This window comes from Apus apus, chromosome 2 (genome assembly GCF_020740795.1).
Source record: "Apus apus isolate bApuApu2 chromosome 2, bApuApu2.pri.cur, whole genome shotgun sequence".
Classification (NCBI taxonomy): Eukaryota; Metazoa; Chordata; class Aves; order Apodiformes; family Apodidae; genus Apus; species Apus apus.
The window spans coordinates 30,691,181-30,707,994 of record NC_067283.1 but is presented as its reverse complement, the minus strand read 5'-3'; the positions used below and the strand labels follow the sequence as shown (position 1 = coordinate 30,707,994).

Sequence of the window (16,814 nt, the reverse complement as noted above, 5' to 3'; positions counted from 1 at the left end):
CAGTTTGGACCTCTGACGTAGCCAACAAGAGACAAAAATTAATCCACTGAACCAAATACTTCAGTACAAAAAGCTAGTGTCTCACACTGGCCCACAGGAATTGTACCACTGATGATGTGACAATGGAGTCTGATGGAGGAGTCAGAATATTTGACCATCCAGACCACAGAATTGCTCCAGTAAATTCCTACTTTCTGTAATCAGAATTTGTCTTGAGAGGCCAAATAGGTATGTCTTTCAGCTTATTTGATGTTATATGATGCCACACAAAGTGTGCAGTACTGAGCAATTCAAAAGGCACATGGGTTGAATTTCAAGAGGCAATTATTCAGTGGAAAAAAAATGAGCATCTTTTTGTTCAATTAAAACCAGAGTTGAGCATGCACCACTGAGGGCAACTAATTCCTATTTCCATGTCCCCTTTTATGTTCACAGCTGGCAAACAGCAAACCTGCATTTTCTTAAGGCAGTCTCAGATAACTCTATTCTAGTTGTTACAGTTTAATTCATTTAAGTTTCTACAACTATTGTAAATTTTAACATTAATATAATGCCTTGCTAAAACATACAGCTCGGACAGTCCATCACTGCACTGAAGTGCAGAAAGTCCCAGTAGGCTTCTCCCAGGAAATATCAATACATCATCTGAAACTCTGAAAAGCACTTTTGAAACTGGTTGTCTCTTTCACCTTATTCATATTCTCTTGTAAAGGAATTATAAAGTAATACAAAACTACCAAGCTCTGGTGATTGGAATCAGCTTCCAGCTATCTAGCTATATTTCCAAACCAATTCACAAAGCAATCATTCTTTAACTAGTTAGCACTCTATCAAAGCATGTATGGAGCAGACTTTTAACAGAGCTGAAGTTTTTGTTTACTCAGGAAAAATAAACAGTGTTATAACTGGCTAGAACTGTAAACATCTACAGAGCTCAATCATGCAGGTCTTAGAGCCTTATCAGAATACAGATAAAGTCAAAAGGGAAAAGCTGGGGCATTTCTCCAATGAACAGGCACGCAAAGGAGGAAAACTGCTGAGTCATAAAGGCACACACAGAATTAAAAGCTATTCCAGTATGAATAGATTATTTTTAAAGTGTATTCATACTGAAATTTTTAATTACTGGGACATAGTTTTACAGTCAAGCAAATTATACTTGTATAAATTCAAATGGATGAATCCCAAAGCCCACGGAAGACAGATGTTGAGAGCCTGATGCTACCTCAAATTATACTTCTGCACTCACACAATCTTTGGAGGAGGGATCAACAGTTACTGTGGTTTGTACAATAAAATCAAAAACCTACAAATCTCATTATCTTTAGGTGCAACAGTATAGCAATGAAAGCATTAAAGATTACAAGATTTGGAATACATACTGTCAGAGAAGTGACTACTTCCTGAGGCCAGGCTTTTTTACCTGCTCCCCGCTTCTGGGTTTGAATGTCATGCTAATCCTAACAGCGTCAATCTCCAGAACACTTATATGGTTCACATAGGATAAATTATATTTTAGATTCCTCATCTTGCAAACAAAAGAATATTCACTGCAACGAGTAGCCAGAGTAAAGCCCAGAACAGTATGCTTAAAACTAATCTCCCTATTTACAAGGGCTATAGAGAAATGACAAATTCTCCCCATACCAAGACAGGGTTTTCAAGATATTTTACAACAGCCTTGTGGAACATAAGAGCTTCTACACTGACTTCCCATAAGCCTTCGATTAAAGAATACATATAGGGCAGAGAAGTGGAGATAACCTTTTACTTTCTTGCAAAGGGAGTTCTGACAATGATTAACAATCACTGAAATACTACAGTGCAACAGGAAAAGAAAATAAAATAATACATTAACTATCACTATTTGTACCCAGTTTCTCCTCTTTAACCAGCAAATATATTGACATATTAAGCTCTTACTCTGCGATATAAACAGAATTTTCAATTTCAGATGTTAGGTTTGGGGTGTATTAAACGTCAGTTATAAGGAACTCTGGGATATAGGGCTGCTGCGCTGCATGACGCACCTAGTTTCAGAGCACTCCTAAAAAGAAAATCTTTAAGCAAGCTAAGAATGAGTGTGTAACAATGAAAGCATACATTTTTACATTTAAGGTGATGTGATGGCTATATGGCTCTAATAATAATTTTTGAGGATTAGAATTTAGGACTTCAAAGCCTAAATCCCTACTTACGTTGCGTTATGTAAAATACAGGCTAAAATAGCCTGTACCAGACAGCCACAAATGCTCAGTATGAATCTCAGGGTTTGGGGGGAGGGAAATGCTTGGGGGGGGGGGCGGGGGGGGGGCGGAGTTGAAGAGAAAAAAAAAAAGACAAGTATGGCAGTGTGGAAGAACAAGCATAGATTAGGAAATAATTGTAACGGTATGATAGTCTCATACTGAAGTAACTATACAATTCCAAGATTCACATTTTGTAATAGTTTTGGATCGGGGCTGGAGGGAGAAGACAATACAAAAGGAAACATAGTTGGTTTGTTTGGAGCTTATTCATTTTTTTTGTCCTCCAACTCTCAGATAAGAATCAAAGCAGCTCATACAAAAAATGTCAAAAGGTATTCATAGGCACTGTAGAAATACCAAATACAGAAAAGCTAATTAGAGAACAACATTATTTCCAAGGCTGGAAACCAAGCAGATTTACATCTGACTAATATTTTTACAGGATGATGTATCTGCTAGAATAATCACTAAGAGATGTGGTGGATTTTCCATTTAAACTTTTTCACATCAAAATCTATGGTTTTCTACACAAAGCACAAGCAATCTCCCTCAAACTACGGGGTGTTTTCTACCTTGGGAGTACAAAAGCGGCTCAAGATGGAGCCATGAATCAAGTAAGACCAGTCAAGTCCACCAGAAGCTGCTGACAACAGTAAATTCCTATACAGCAGCAGGATAACACTTGACAGCAGTTAGTGCAGCCGGACTCCACTGCTCTACCTGGGAGGGCTCTAGCTTTTCCTGATGCAGGAGTCAGGAAAAAAAAACAGTTGTTTTGTACTTTCAGGTTTCTGTTTCAGATCACCACCTAAGACTTAGCAGAAGGGCTATATATACTGTAGATATGTTGCGGCCCTTCTCAATGTGGCAAAATAAATACAGTCTCCCACTTTGCCTGTCTTTTCCATCTGTACATCTTATCATAAGCTATACTCTCCACAGCAGGAACCACATGCAGTCTGTTCTGACCAATACAAAGTATGACAGAACAGCAGGCACCAGAGGAAAAAAAACATTCTATCAAAGGATATATTTTATGTGATGACAATGGGTGCATTGCAAATTTAAGCTATGTTATTCCAAGGAATGTGTGTTAATTATATTACAAAGTAAAATTAGGCAATGCAAGCTTACTGGAAAAAATTCTTAATTATTTTGTTATTGCTGTGCTTGCCAAAATCACTTGCATACAACATAAGAAACCAATTCTAAACTAAATTAATTTGAGCAGAAACTTTCTTCTGTAATTGCAGAATACTGTCCAATAAGCAAGAGGGGAAAAAAACACATACTTTAAACCACAGGAATTCTTAGCGAAGTGGATGAAAGGGGTAATTAATAAGCAACACGTTAAAATTTGTTTCTAACGTATCAATACAGACACATAGCACAGCTACTTCATTTTAGATTCTGTAAGCCTCTCCTTACTTCTCAGTATACCTTTGAAAAGAAAAATCATGCCCCTAACAATAAAAAAAGTGATCAATGATATTAACTCTACTTTTACCCCTTAAATCGAACCGCTTCACCAAAACCCCAAGTTGGCTCAATAAATGTTCCTTCTTCCTTACTGCAGTAAAGTATTTAAATGATTATCAATTCATCATATAAGGACTCAAGCAAAAGGCAAATGGGCATTTTCCTTTAGTATGCATGGGCAACACAGGCTATACATAAATGACCATCCAGTTGTGATCCAGATGCTGAACTCCCACTAACCTACACCCACACAAAGAGCTGTTGTTCCATACTCCACTTTATATTTTTCACCAATGAATGCACACATGCATGGGCACTTAGCATCTAAAGAGAGCGAAATAATACCAGGACAACAAATAAAGTCTTTCTTCATAGACTGTCTGCAGACACCTGCCCGATTCACCCTAGTCTCTTAAAAATAAAAAGCTTGCCTTAAGCCACTTTCAGAAAGTATCTTACACGCACAAAATAATACTCCAGTGGCGATTTAAGCTAACCTGCTTGACTTTGAGGATTGGTAATCCACTTCAGTACAGACAGGTAGCACCAGGCAGCAGAGAAGCCACACCACCTTAAATCACTTCTTAGCTTTGACTGGCCACATTAAGAACCTTGATTTATAAAGAAACAGACTTGAGACATTATTTTAAGCCACTACTGACTACAAGGTCAAATTCATACCTATAGGAGCATGCCAGAGTGCTTGACATAGACATATCTAAAACCTTCTGACACCATGTGGACTTGAGACTAAGCTGACCACACAAAACTAGCGTATCTAAAGGGAAGTGACAGAGAAGAACCACTTAACAGCACAGTAACTTCACTAACTACACCAGTGAATAAAGCAACTGATTCACTTCACCAACAGAATCACCAACAGATGTGATATACATCACCAACAGAAGTAAGATGTTTTGGAAGAGAAAAAAGCAAAATGTACACCTGTTTCCTACAATCTGAAATAAGATATGCATGCAGACATCTACCATGGCTCAGTCAACACTATGGATAAACTCACCTGTCAATTACTCTGGAGACAGTTCTGTACCATTGTAATGACTGAGGAAGGGCAGGACAAGATGCTTTTTTGTTTGTTTTGGTTTGCTATTTTTAACAGATACACTTAGCTTTTGAAGTAACAATATAAAAAACTTGTGGATGTCTAAGTGAGGTACATTTACTCAAAATGATGTAACATCTTGAGATGTCTTTCACTAAACAGCTTTTTCCCCCCCAGACTTCCGCCTGCAGAAAACAGACATTCACTCTGGATTATTTGAACTTGGAAAAATGCAAGTGTTTTCTTTGAAAAAATATCTATTGTTACAGCAAAAACTTGGGTTTCCTTTCAAGCAAGATCATATGATTACGCGTTTATATTTTACTTTCCGCAGGAATTTACACACCCCCCCATTTGCATCCTGTTATTCATTTAGCGTTTCCCTTTACTTCAGCATGCTGCGTTAATAAAGTGGTTCTTCTGGCTCAGTCTAGGCACTCAAGGTGACAATCAATGTTCACTCTTACATTTGTCTGGTTTAGTCTAGAGGGCTTTCCACATATATTTCACTACACAAAACATTCCTTCGAAAGAGCAGTTCCATGAGCAGCACTGCATAGATAGATTGTGAAACTCTAACCTAGGGGTTTTCAGGGTATTTTTGTTAATTCTGTACTTCAAAGCACTAATTTCTCCTTTGGAGTAAGTTTCAACTGAAATGTATTTAAATAATATGTAATCTATTAAAATAGTATAAGAGATCTTACTTTCAGTATTGGATCTGTCATAGTCATAGGTTGGTTACTCTTGTTTATCTTCAGTTTAGTCATGGATGTTAGCCTTTAAACACTTTCAGATGGATACTGATTACTAACCTGACTAGTAGTCCTACAGTTCAGAGGCCTGAAAAGAAGTAGGAAAAAAAGCTTTTCCTGCTAAAAAAGGTTAAGATAACTTCTACTGTAGCTACAAATTAAACTTGCATGATCCAACACTGTTCAATATGTCTTGCACAATATAAGCAACATCCAAGTCTTTCTTTTCATTTTTACCAGGCTTTTATTTTTTTTTTAATGGAGACTACAGGAAAAATATTTTGCTGTAATGCATCTAGTATATGCACACACTTGTTGCTTGAAAAGTCCTTTCCTAGGAGACAAATAAAAATTCTATTATAATAAATTAAGTAGCACAATTAAATACGCTATATTCTACAGAAGTGGTCCAGTATGGTAGCATTAGCACCATATGTCTGCTATGGATATGACCCTAATAGAATGCTACTGAGTTGAAAACACAAGTTACATTTGCTTCAACTCTGTATCCACAATAGTTAAAATGCAGTCTGAAATGCAACTATAATTTCTCTGCCACTAGGACACATCTAACTCATCACTGCTCTGAAATGGCTGAAAGCTACCTTCATGTTTAAATTAGAAACAAGCAACTGATGTAAATTTTGGTGTAAAGTGATACTGGCTGCCTCCATACAGCCAAAGCCACGACTTTTTTCCTATGTAGAAATCAGAGCATTAAACCCCTTTAACAGAGAACCATCAAGTGCAAACTCTTGAGAGGGGGTGGGAGAGGCTGGGGGATGAAAGAAACAAAATCAAGCAGTTCCATTGAATGAGAAATTGAGATTTGCTATTATCAGTGCATCCCAAGTAAGGTAAAAAACTTGCAATCTTATAAATGCAAACATTTCAAAGAATGTTTCATTGAGGCTAGAACTTCCTCTTCAATTCACCAAGAGAGCACATGGTTTCACAGCAGTCAACCTGAGAAAACATCTCACAAAGACTGATGAAACTGATGTGACAAGAGAACCCTCTCATTTCATGGGAGCAAATATTTCAATTTGAACAAACACTGCTAGAAACATTTTACCAAATCTAGCCTTGAGCATATTCCATACTAAGAATTGTCCTAAACAAGCACAGAAACAAGATGCCTGCATATATTCTTCAAGCAATAAAACACAGGATATAAATTTATGAGCATTACTGAACCGAAGACACTAGACACAATACATTAAAATAAATGTTTTGTGTTTCTAGAGGAAAAAGTGGAACTATCTTAGGCAGTTGGGTTTCTTCAGGCCTTCTTTCATCCACAGTATGGAGTTATTATCAAGTGACAGAAACAATAAATCTTCAATCAATGAGAAGTTATTTTAATGTCAAAACAACTTCATTAAAAAAACAAAGCAATTTGCAATTTAATATCACCTCCATTGCAAACAAGATTCCTTAGCTACAGCTCATCAATATAATTCCTCCCTCAGTATACTACTGTAAAACTTCACTGACTGATAAAAAAAAAAGACAATTATTTAAATACAAGCTCCCTGCTTTATCACAGCAATGAAAAGGAGCAGACTGTTTGTGTGTTTGAAGAAGCTGGCAGGAAGCCAGACATGACATGTCACCCTATATAACTCAGGTAGTGAAGGAGAGGGGTATGACTGTCTGGCCAGCTCTGAGGAAGTCTAAGAGAACATGTTTCTAGCCTGATTACTACTCCGAGTGCTGCTGCATTACCCTTGCAATGGCTGGGGCCAGGGAAAACCTGCACCACACAACGGGGGAACCTTGGCTGTCACCCTAATGCCTCATGCTCTGCATTAATCTGGGCTCGAATGCAGGAAAGACTTTGCTTTTTTTTCATTAAAACATCACCTTTGCAACAAACTATAGGAAGGGGCACTATGAAGAACTTTGTATCAAAACAGAGTAATTTTTGATGTATCATTAGCAAAACACTATGGATGGGAACTCATATGACGTGTTTTGAACAATAATGGTTTTATGAAGGCTATTTTCAGAGGGGAAAGAAAGAAATCTCTGGCATTTTTTAATGCATAAAAAAAACAGAAGACTCATCAAGGGCAACTTTACTTCCAAATGCAAGGCTTTGAAAGACTGTGGATTTAAATGAAATATAACTAGTTACATTTGATTTCTCAAGACACTGGAAACCTTTCTACAGTTACATTCCATTAAAACACAGATAAATTAACGGGCTTAAGTACTTAAACAGCTGAAATCTACATACAGTATGAAATGGAACTTTACAAGCAGTTCAAAACCAAATAAATTTCCAGCCCTTACCATCAAAAAAACTTTTGGCTCTCAGGTAACTGACGCTAAGCCTAAGCACAGACAGCTTATCCAATTTGGCGATGACATCTTGAGGGAAAGGCAGGAGGCTAGCCAAGCGGTCCAACTCTGCGTTCAGGCGATCCCTGTGCCTCTTGGATGGATTGGACTTGACTCCTTCAGCTGGTGATGGCTTTACTCTGTGAAAAAAAAAACAAAACCCAAACACAATATAAACGCAAGTTCCTTCCAAAAATGAAGGTAAATATTTGCCAAACCTAACGTTACAAATTGACTTTTAAGCTCCAACAAGCTAAATGCTTTTCCCAAATTACTTGTTTCCCATTGGAAAAAATAAATCTTGATGGTTTAAAACCCCCCCATTTAACACACACACACACTGTTAAATGAAGCAGTTAGATATACAATGGCTGTCTCAACACGTAATGAACTTTTGAAACCTTTGAGATTCTTTTTTGTAAGAAGTTTCCTACACTTTCACTCAAATGTCACTTGTCTTCCAAATGTTCGTATTACAAATAATTCTATAATTTTTAGTAGTATTTTTATACCGATGCATTTGACAGTACACTTTTTCATAGAATATAGAATGTTTGGGGTTGAAAGGAACCTTAAAGATCATCTAGTTTTAGCCCTCCCCATGGGTAGGCACACCTCCCACTAGACCAGGTTGCTCAAAGCCCCATCCAACCTGGCCTTCAATTACAATTTTTCACAGGCATCCTCAATTTTTGTCAATGTTTGGAACAGGTTATTGTCAATTGAATCCAACAAAAGTTTTGGTAATTTGTTAGATAACAAGGCATCCAAAACTGCACAAGAAAACAAAAGATACAGCTCAGTCAGCAGGAAAAAAAAATAAATAACCTTTGCTGAGCTCATGCTTTAAGTCACCTCTCAGCTGAAGGCATTTTATTTGCATACAGCACAACAAAAGCATGACTTTGCATCTTACAAAGTACAATTTAAAAAGCAAATTTCTGTTATGAATGACTTATTCAAGTTTTCGTAAGCTTACTGTTTTCCATTCCTATTCACCCTCAGCTCCAGGCCCACACACGCAAAAGTCTGGAAACAGGTTTAAACTCCTACTCATTTGAACTATAATTAGTCATTACAAGCCAATACTGAAACCAAATAACTTATCTGCACAAATCATAGTATATTATATTTAGCACACAGTTTTCTAATTAAAGAGTAATTAATTTTTACTTTTCCAGGATTGCAGTTCCACTCAAGATCTGGGGCAGTTATCTATTTGTGCTGCTCTCATAAGAATGTTGTTTCTGCAATATGTATTACTTGCAAAACTAGAGAGGATAAAGACTTTCAGCAGTTAATTTCTTCAGTATTTCATTTAGTCTGCTTCCAAGCTTCATCTTTATATTAATTTTATGGTGAGAAAATTGCAACACCTCCAATAATCATTTTTGCCACTGCTGAAAGTAAAACATACCAAAAAATAATCTTATACTTTCAATCCAATAGGTTGTGACAGAGTGGTCATTATTATTTTTAGTTTGTTTTCACTTTATGTTTCAATTACACTCCTTGTTAGTTTAAATTCAAGCCATTCTTTTTACAAGCATTGTTTATTCAAGTGTCACTTGTCAAAAACTCCTAAGTCTGACTGTCTGTTCCCTAGCAGTATGGCTGCCCTTCTGCACATTAAAGGAGGCATGCTCTTTAGGTGGAGCCCAGAAACTTGAAGATGCCTTAAGACAAAACGTTGTTAGCACACGGAAACAGAACATATCAGTAGCAACTACTTACTCCCAAGATCGATAAAGTTAAGCTTGCTGCAGGATAAAGATGGTTTAAGACACAGTTCTAATAGGGCTTTATCCTAAAATCATTGGAAAAGTCAGGAAAACAGATTAATCAAGAAATATGAAGATTTTCTCTCTCGAAAAAAACACACGTTCATCACCAACTGCAATAGATGACCAACTAAATATTTGGTTAGATGTGTGCTTCAGTCACAAGCCCTGACTTTGAGACCTGCAGGTAACCTTATCCCCAAGTGCACGTTAAAATGGCTTAGCAACACTTTCTTCACATTTTCCTATTCTGGCAGAATATTCACTTGTACACGCCATATTATTAACACAATGTAAACATAACCCTAATAAAACTAAGTTCAACATCACCAAACATCACTAGTAACATAAAAAATTATTTCATCGTTTTTTTAAGGTATTAAACTGCCAAAAATGTAGCAACAGAACAATACATTCCAAACTTGAGGCAAGTAACAGTAGCGTCATAATCAGCAAACAGCTCACTACTATGAAATCAAACAGATCTCCTTCCAAAAAATTGAGATTCTCTGTGGAAACCTGACTTCCAACTAGTTCAAAGCATAAGGATTTTCCAAGTGTGGTATACAACATTTCTGAATATTAACTTACCTGTGTTTGCAGCACAAATCTTACCACATTCCCTCCCTCCAAATCAAAACATTGATTTCCCTTTTTTTTCCCCTTTGCCACCCAACTAAAATCCATTATATAAAAATGGACCCTTCACTGATGAAGGGAGTAATGGTGGAAATGCTGGGGGCATAAGTAGCAAGCTAAATCATTCTCCATCCACTTATGTAAACCCTTGATGCTAAAGACATCCCTAGCTGCACTGCAGAAAATGATCTTCAAGCAAAATTATGTGCCATGTCAAGATTAAATCCATGCAGGTACTTTACTCTTAAATCTTGTTTTAACACTTGAAGAGTTCTATAGGATTTGCATCATAACATTAGCTGACTACTGTTTTCACAAATCTGCTACAGACCACTTAATCAGAAGTTTTCATTACATATCCTTACCAAGCCCACCTTCACAGACATCAACAACGTGAAATTATTAAAAAGAAAGCACACAAGTACCCAAGTCTCAATTATTAACAAAAGGCCAAAATACCTTTTGATTTTTACATGCTAATTTGTATTTTTAAGGGAAATCAAAGCAGTTCTCTGAGAAAACGCAAAGTACAAATTTATTTTGTTCATAATAAGAAAATAAAAACTTTGAAAAGGAAAAAGCAAACAACAACGAAGCACTGAAAAGCATGATACTTTACTAACAAGGCTGAAGCGTGAGAAGAAATTGGGGGAAAAAAAGAACTTGCAAGAAGAGTACTAAAAACACAGTGACATATTATAAAACTAATTAGAACTTCATCAGAACTGCTTTATTGCTTAGGAGAAAAGGATATAAGGAAGAACTCATGTCACCTAGCTAATGGATTTAAACTTTTCAGTCATGTATATTTTTCACCACATATATGATAGTGCATGCAATAACATGTTATTCTTATGGATATTTAAGTCAATTTGGTCAGGTACATGAAATGCATCAGTTACCAGCAAGCAAATATTACAATAGGTGACATCCTCCAAAATTCTCTCTTTAGCAACCGAAAAAAATACTTCTAAGCTTTTACTCTTATTTCTCATACCAAATCTACAATTACTGAAAATTCAGCTGACAATTTCTTTGGAAAAACAGATATGACAAAGACTATGAACCCCTTGGATCAAAAGCTTTTGTTACTCTATCTTGAAGGGGCAAGAGACCTTTCCCAGTGGCTCCTTCAGCATGCAGTGAAACCAGCAAAGATTTAGACTACTGAAAGGACAATGGGGGGTTGTTACTTAATAAAAACCCCTCCCTCAGTGGCTTGCAACTCATCTGATTTGTCTTCCTAAACACTAAACTGTGTTTTAGACTGCTCAGCTTGCTTTGGTGTATGAAGGACTCCACCAGAGTGAAAGAGACAGCCAGAACACCAAGAATTAAAGTTTCACACTCAGTTTTAACATATTTCATTACTGTTTAAGATGACAAGCCAAGGCCACTGAGAAAGAGAAAACAAAACAAAAAGTATGTTCCTATCTACTGAGTATGTTATCTACTTTTGCCTATCTCCGTTTGCTACAGATTCTCTTTCTAAAAAGTGTACTTTTGCAAGAACGACTGACCTAAATCCAACCAACAAAAAAACCCCTCACAAACCATAAAAATAGTTAATTTTAAGTAGCAGTCTACATGTAACATACAGGTACTCTGAGCCTGGCCAGGTCATATGTAGAATAAACTTATATACAAAATATAAGAGCTTTATTGCCTCCATTTCAAATAAGAGGTGTAAACTGCTGTTTGTCGCAGATATGCCTTTACACAAAGAAATCTTTTAATGATTATTTTTCTTTCCTGATGAACTTCCGTTTGAAAGCTTGTTCTGGCACTTCTTGTTTGTTTGCCTTGAAAGAATACATAAATACTTTCATTTCTTAAAATATCTCTGCACTGCTTTCTGAAATTACTATGCCTGCTCAGAATTAAGGATCAATCAGTTAGACATTCTTCTCTGGAGTATTTAATATCATAAATACATTTAAGCTAACACACAACAAAACCTTATAATAATTTCTTTTTTAGTCTGCTAAAGAAACATGCCATTATGTCTTTTGTGCCTGCATAGTATGAAACATTCAGACCTCCTCACTCCATCCCTTGTCTACATTTATTCAGTTATGCAAAACAACTTCTATTACAAAGAAAAAAACCAGGGCAAACAAGCTAGTAGGCAGGAAAACATACAAACTACAAGGTGAAGATGCATGTTAGAATCTATCTACAGTAAACCCCACTTCCACAAAATCTGCATTTTATTCTCCTACAATACTAGCATATTAATGTAGCAGTTAATACTCACTAGAGAAAAGGAATTCAAGACTTGAAAAAACCCGCAAACCAAACACAAGGGCCACCCATTGTTCCCCAAGCCTCAGCAGGGAGTGAAACGCCCTATGGACGTGTTGCCACCAGGGGGACTCGCAGTTCTCAAACATTAAATGGGCAGGCAATTTAAAGGCTCCAAGGTTTAAAGTTATTTAAGTTATTTCTGTAGAATATTACATGCAATTGAGTGTATACTGCTTAGCTTTTTTTTTTTTTCTTTTCAGATGACAAGATAACATGATGAACTGCAGGAACAGCTGCCTATTAAGTTCCTTCACGATTGCTTTTCTCTTTCAGCTGTGATACTGTAATTTCCCTATTGAATCAAAAAAAAAAACAACAACACATTTCAACACTCAGCACTGTCAAGCAATAGCCCTAGATTCCCTCTCAAGTTTAGTTCTTTATATGGCATATAATAAAAAGCGGGAGTTGTAGGAGGAGGGAAGTTTCTTGAACTGGTTTTGAGTTATCACCATTTTCACCTAAAGCAGGAAGTATTTCTTCTACTTCATTATTTTCCATGGCAACTATGTAATTATACGAATAGCTTTTTCCATTCTATAAACTAGTTGCCTATTGCCATAAGTTACCAATTGTCATTCTCCATTCAGAATTACATATATGGCAAATAAAACATTAGAAGAACTAGCTACAGAAAAAATCTCTTCCATAAAAGATCTAGTCCCAACAACATTATCACCTCTTCCTTTTCTCCCCAAAGTGCTGTGAATTCTACTGGGGGAAGGAAATATCAACTTCAAACGGATTAAAATCACGGTAACATCAAACCTTTTTTAACCAGCAGCAAGTACATCTTCACTCTCCCAATCAGTTACAAAAGCTTGTTGACTCTCACTTTTTTTTTTTTGGCCTAAAGGTATGGCCTGTAATTAGTTATGGGAAAAATCAAAGCCCTCTGACCCACTAGCAGTGTTCAGTAAGGTTGACTTAACCAAAGAGCATAGTAATTTCAAGCAGAAAAGAAACAAGTAAGTGTTACATGCAAGATAAATTTGTCTTTCATTAAAATAATTCCTAGTAACTCAAGCAAGGTGGGTTAATAATTAGCCTGCACTTAAATTTAATGGCTGAACAAACAATATTAATATGAATACTTTTAAGAAGAAACTCTTATTTCTTCCTTTGGTCCTGGAGGACAAAGTCCTTCCATAGATAAATGGTTCCCATTAGTAATAAAAAAGGCTTCAAATGCAACTAATCAGAGAAGCTCAGCCAGCTTACATACTGAGGAGATAGATGGAAAAGGATTACACACGATAGATACGACTAAATGAGAAGGTTTCACATCCTCTAACCAAGGCTATCAAGAATTGAATAGTAAGCCAGACATTAAGCAATCATACCAGCAATGCAGAACACCTCAACTTTCCAGAATAAAGACTTAAGAATTATTTGCCTTTAGCTACTAAAGTCTACAAATACCCCAAATATATTTTTATTTCTTCACAAAAAAGCCCACTCATTTCATACTTTAGATCCAGATTTAAAGCCTTAATTTCATTTGGTACCTCAACTTTTTTTTTTTTTTTTACATGAATGGTCAAAAAAACCAAATGCTGCTACTTTCATAATGAACACACCTTCTAGAAGGGGAATTTTTTTGAGACTTTCTGTGTTAATTTGTAGGGTGAAAACCCACCTATGTACATACATTCTAACAGCTTCAGTGATTGTTTCTTTACGGTTGGAGTTAATTTCCCTCCAAGACAGTTGTCTACTATAAGTCCAAGCACATATCATTAACGATAGAATTTCATTAAATATTGGTCGTGCTCTTCTTGAATGCTTGTGTAGTCTTTGCAGTTATTTTACATGTACAAAAGTACCCTGCAGAAATACACGGGGATTTTTTGAGCTTTGTATTGCAGTTAGCTTATTTTTCCTGCAGGTCAGTACTTTTTCTGACCTATAGATTCTTGACTTTCAGTTGAAAGTGCAAGTTAAGCACCTTCTCTAGTCTGAAAAATCACTCTCACGAGGCCAGCCTTTTAGCCAAGCATGCAATGCTTAGGACTATATCCTACAGCAGGTGCACAATACAAAATGATTCAAGATACTAAGCGGTTCCCAGAGTTTCAGAAAGATAAATTAATCGGGGGGGGGGAAAGCCACCATACAGCCAGACGTTGTAATTTTTTTTGCCTCTTTCATTCGGTCGGAAGCACTTGGGTGTGTTTGTGGCTGAAGAAACAAAAATATCTAATGTAATACCGGAGGGTTAAAGCTGGTTCAACCCTCCCAAATAGGCTAAAAATAGCCTTAAACGGTGGGAACCAGCCGAGCCTTTTCTGCTCCGACCTCGCAACTCCCGCAGAGACACCTGAGCGCCCGGCAGCAGCGGTGCGGAGCGGTGCGGAGCGGTGCGGAGCGGAGCGCGGCAGCCAAGTGGCGGGGGCCCACCGGGGACGGCGCGGCCCCCCCGGGACGGCGCGGCCCCCCCGCGACACCCACCGGCGACACCCGCTCCGGCGGGGTGAGCGCGGCCGCCGCTCGGGAGCCGTCACCTCAGATGCCTCCCAATCTAGGTCAGCCGGCTGCGCCGCGCTGCCGGCACCGCTCCCTCCTTCCACCGCCGCCATCCCCCGCGCCCCGACACTCCCTGCTTTTCTGTTTGTTTTTTTCTGAAGGAGGAGGAAAAAAAAAAAAAAAAAAAAAAAAAAAAAGGCTAAAGACGATACAAATCCCGCCGGCACCTCTTGGCACCACCTCCCTCGGGCGTCCCCGCACCGGCTGTCCCCGCAGGGCCCCCGCGGCGCGGTGCGCGGCAGGACGAGAAGCCGCCGGGAAGCCGGTCCGTCCCTCCCTCCCTGCCTCTCTCCCCAGCCGCCCCGCGGGGCCGCTTACATTTTCTGCACAGGTTTCCGTCGCTTGCGACTGGCGTAGGTGACATTAGGGTTCATGGTGCCGCCGCTCCAGCGCCCCGCGCTGCGCCCCTCGCCTCGCCCCGGGCCCCGGCCCTGCTGCCCGGAGCGCTCGCTCGCCGCGCTGCTGGCGCCTTCCCCGGCCGGAGCGGACGGGAGGCGGAGGCGCTACGGGGCGGGGATCCCAGGTGATCGGCGGCGGCTACACCCACTGGCCGCCCCTGGAGGGCACAGGTGTGGGGGCGGCCGGGGCTTTCCGGCGCCGCTCAGCCCCGCGTCTTCTCCGCCGACGAGACGGCGTCTCCCGGCCGGCTCCCTCTGCGGCGGCCTCTGCACCCCAGCGCGGCCGCCGTCTGCTGGCCGAGCGCCTGTCAGTGTGCGCGGCGCCGGCCCGGGCCGCTCCGCCCCGCCCCGCCCCGCCCGGCCCGGCCCCGCGGCCGCCCCGCCCGCCGCTGCCGCGCTCCGGGCCGCGTCCCGCCCCGCCCCGCCCCGCCCCGCCCCGCCCGGCCCGGCTGGCAGCCGCCACCGCCCCTCGCCGGGGAGGCCCCTCGCGGCGGCGGGAAGGAGGGAGGAGGGGGCGGCCGTGCCGCCATGTTGGGAAGGTCACCCGAGGCGAGGGAGGAGGGGGCCCCGGGGGCCGCGGCGGGAGGGCTGCGGGATGGGGATGCGGGCGGAGAGGGGAAAAACCCCGAGCCTGGAGTGGGCGGAGGAAGGTGCGCGGGCTGCTCCCGCGGCAAGGAAGAAGGAAGGTCAGCTCCCAGCGCCCACGTAGCCCTAATGACAAAAAAGTAGCCTTGGGAAAAAAAATAAATAAAAAATCACAGCGTTCAGTTTTGAAAGGAAAATGACAGTGCCTGTCACCCCCACCCACCCACCCCACTTCCCCCCTTGTCTGCCACCTCTCCGGCTTCCCGCCCCCCCGGGGCTGAAGCCGTCACGGCTGCAGAGTGCCTGAGCACAGAAACCAGAAATAATACATGACTGCCCAAAATAGGCGGGGGGGAGCCCTGGCTAGTAGTGTCCGCGGGGGAAGAAGTGGAAAGGCACCAGGGTCCGCCGAGGACAAGGACAGCAGGACACGGGGGGAAAGAAAGGAAGTCACTGAGGGCAAGGTTGCTGCTCGCTAAGCACCGAGAGGACCGACACGGTTTATTGGACGAGTACGTGGTTCATATCTCATTAGGGGATAAATCCCTGAGTTATTACACTGACATATTAAGCTAAACATTTATTTTAAAGGAGAGGAGCAGCATCGCAAAAAGTAAGAGGTGATGCCAAATTGCTGACAAATAAAACCGTCCAAGAAGAAACCCCGGTGCCGTTCTGACCCGCCA

General features: G+C 40.2%; 1 protein-coding gene across 1 annotated transcript in view; it reads right to left on the bottom strand.

Annotated features, from left to right (window-relative positions):
* The window catches only part of AHR (aryl hydrocarbon receptor), a 65,314-nt gene extending 49,487 nt beyond the window's left edge, over positions 1-15,827 (bottom strand). Inside the window, exons 1-2 of the mRNA XM_051609987.1 lie at positions 15,464-15,827; positions 7,845-8,032 (exon numbers count right to left, since the gene is read on the bottom strand). Coding sequence (XP_051465947.1) covers positions 7,845-8,032; positions 15,464-15,519 — 244 coding nt within the window. The 5' untranslated portion in view covers positions 15,520-15,827. The remainder of the gene's footprint in view (positions 1-7,844; positions 8,033-15,463) is intronic.
* Positions 15,828-16,814: the final 987 nt, after the last annotated feature.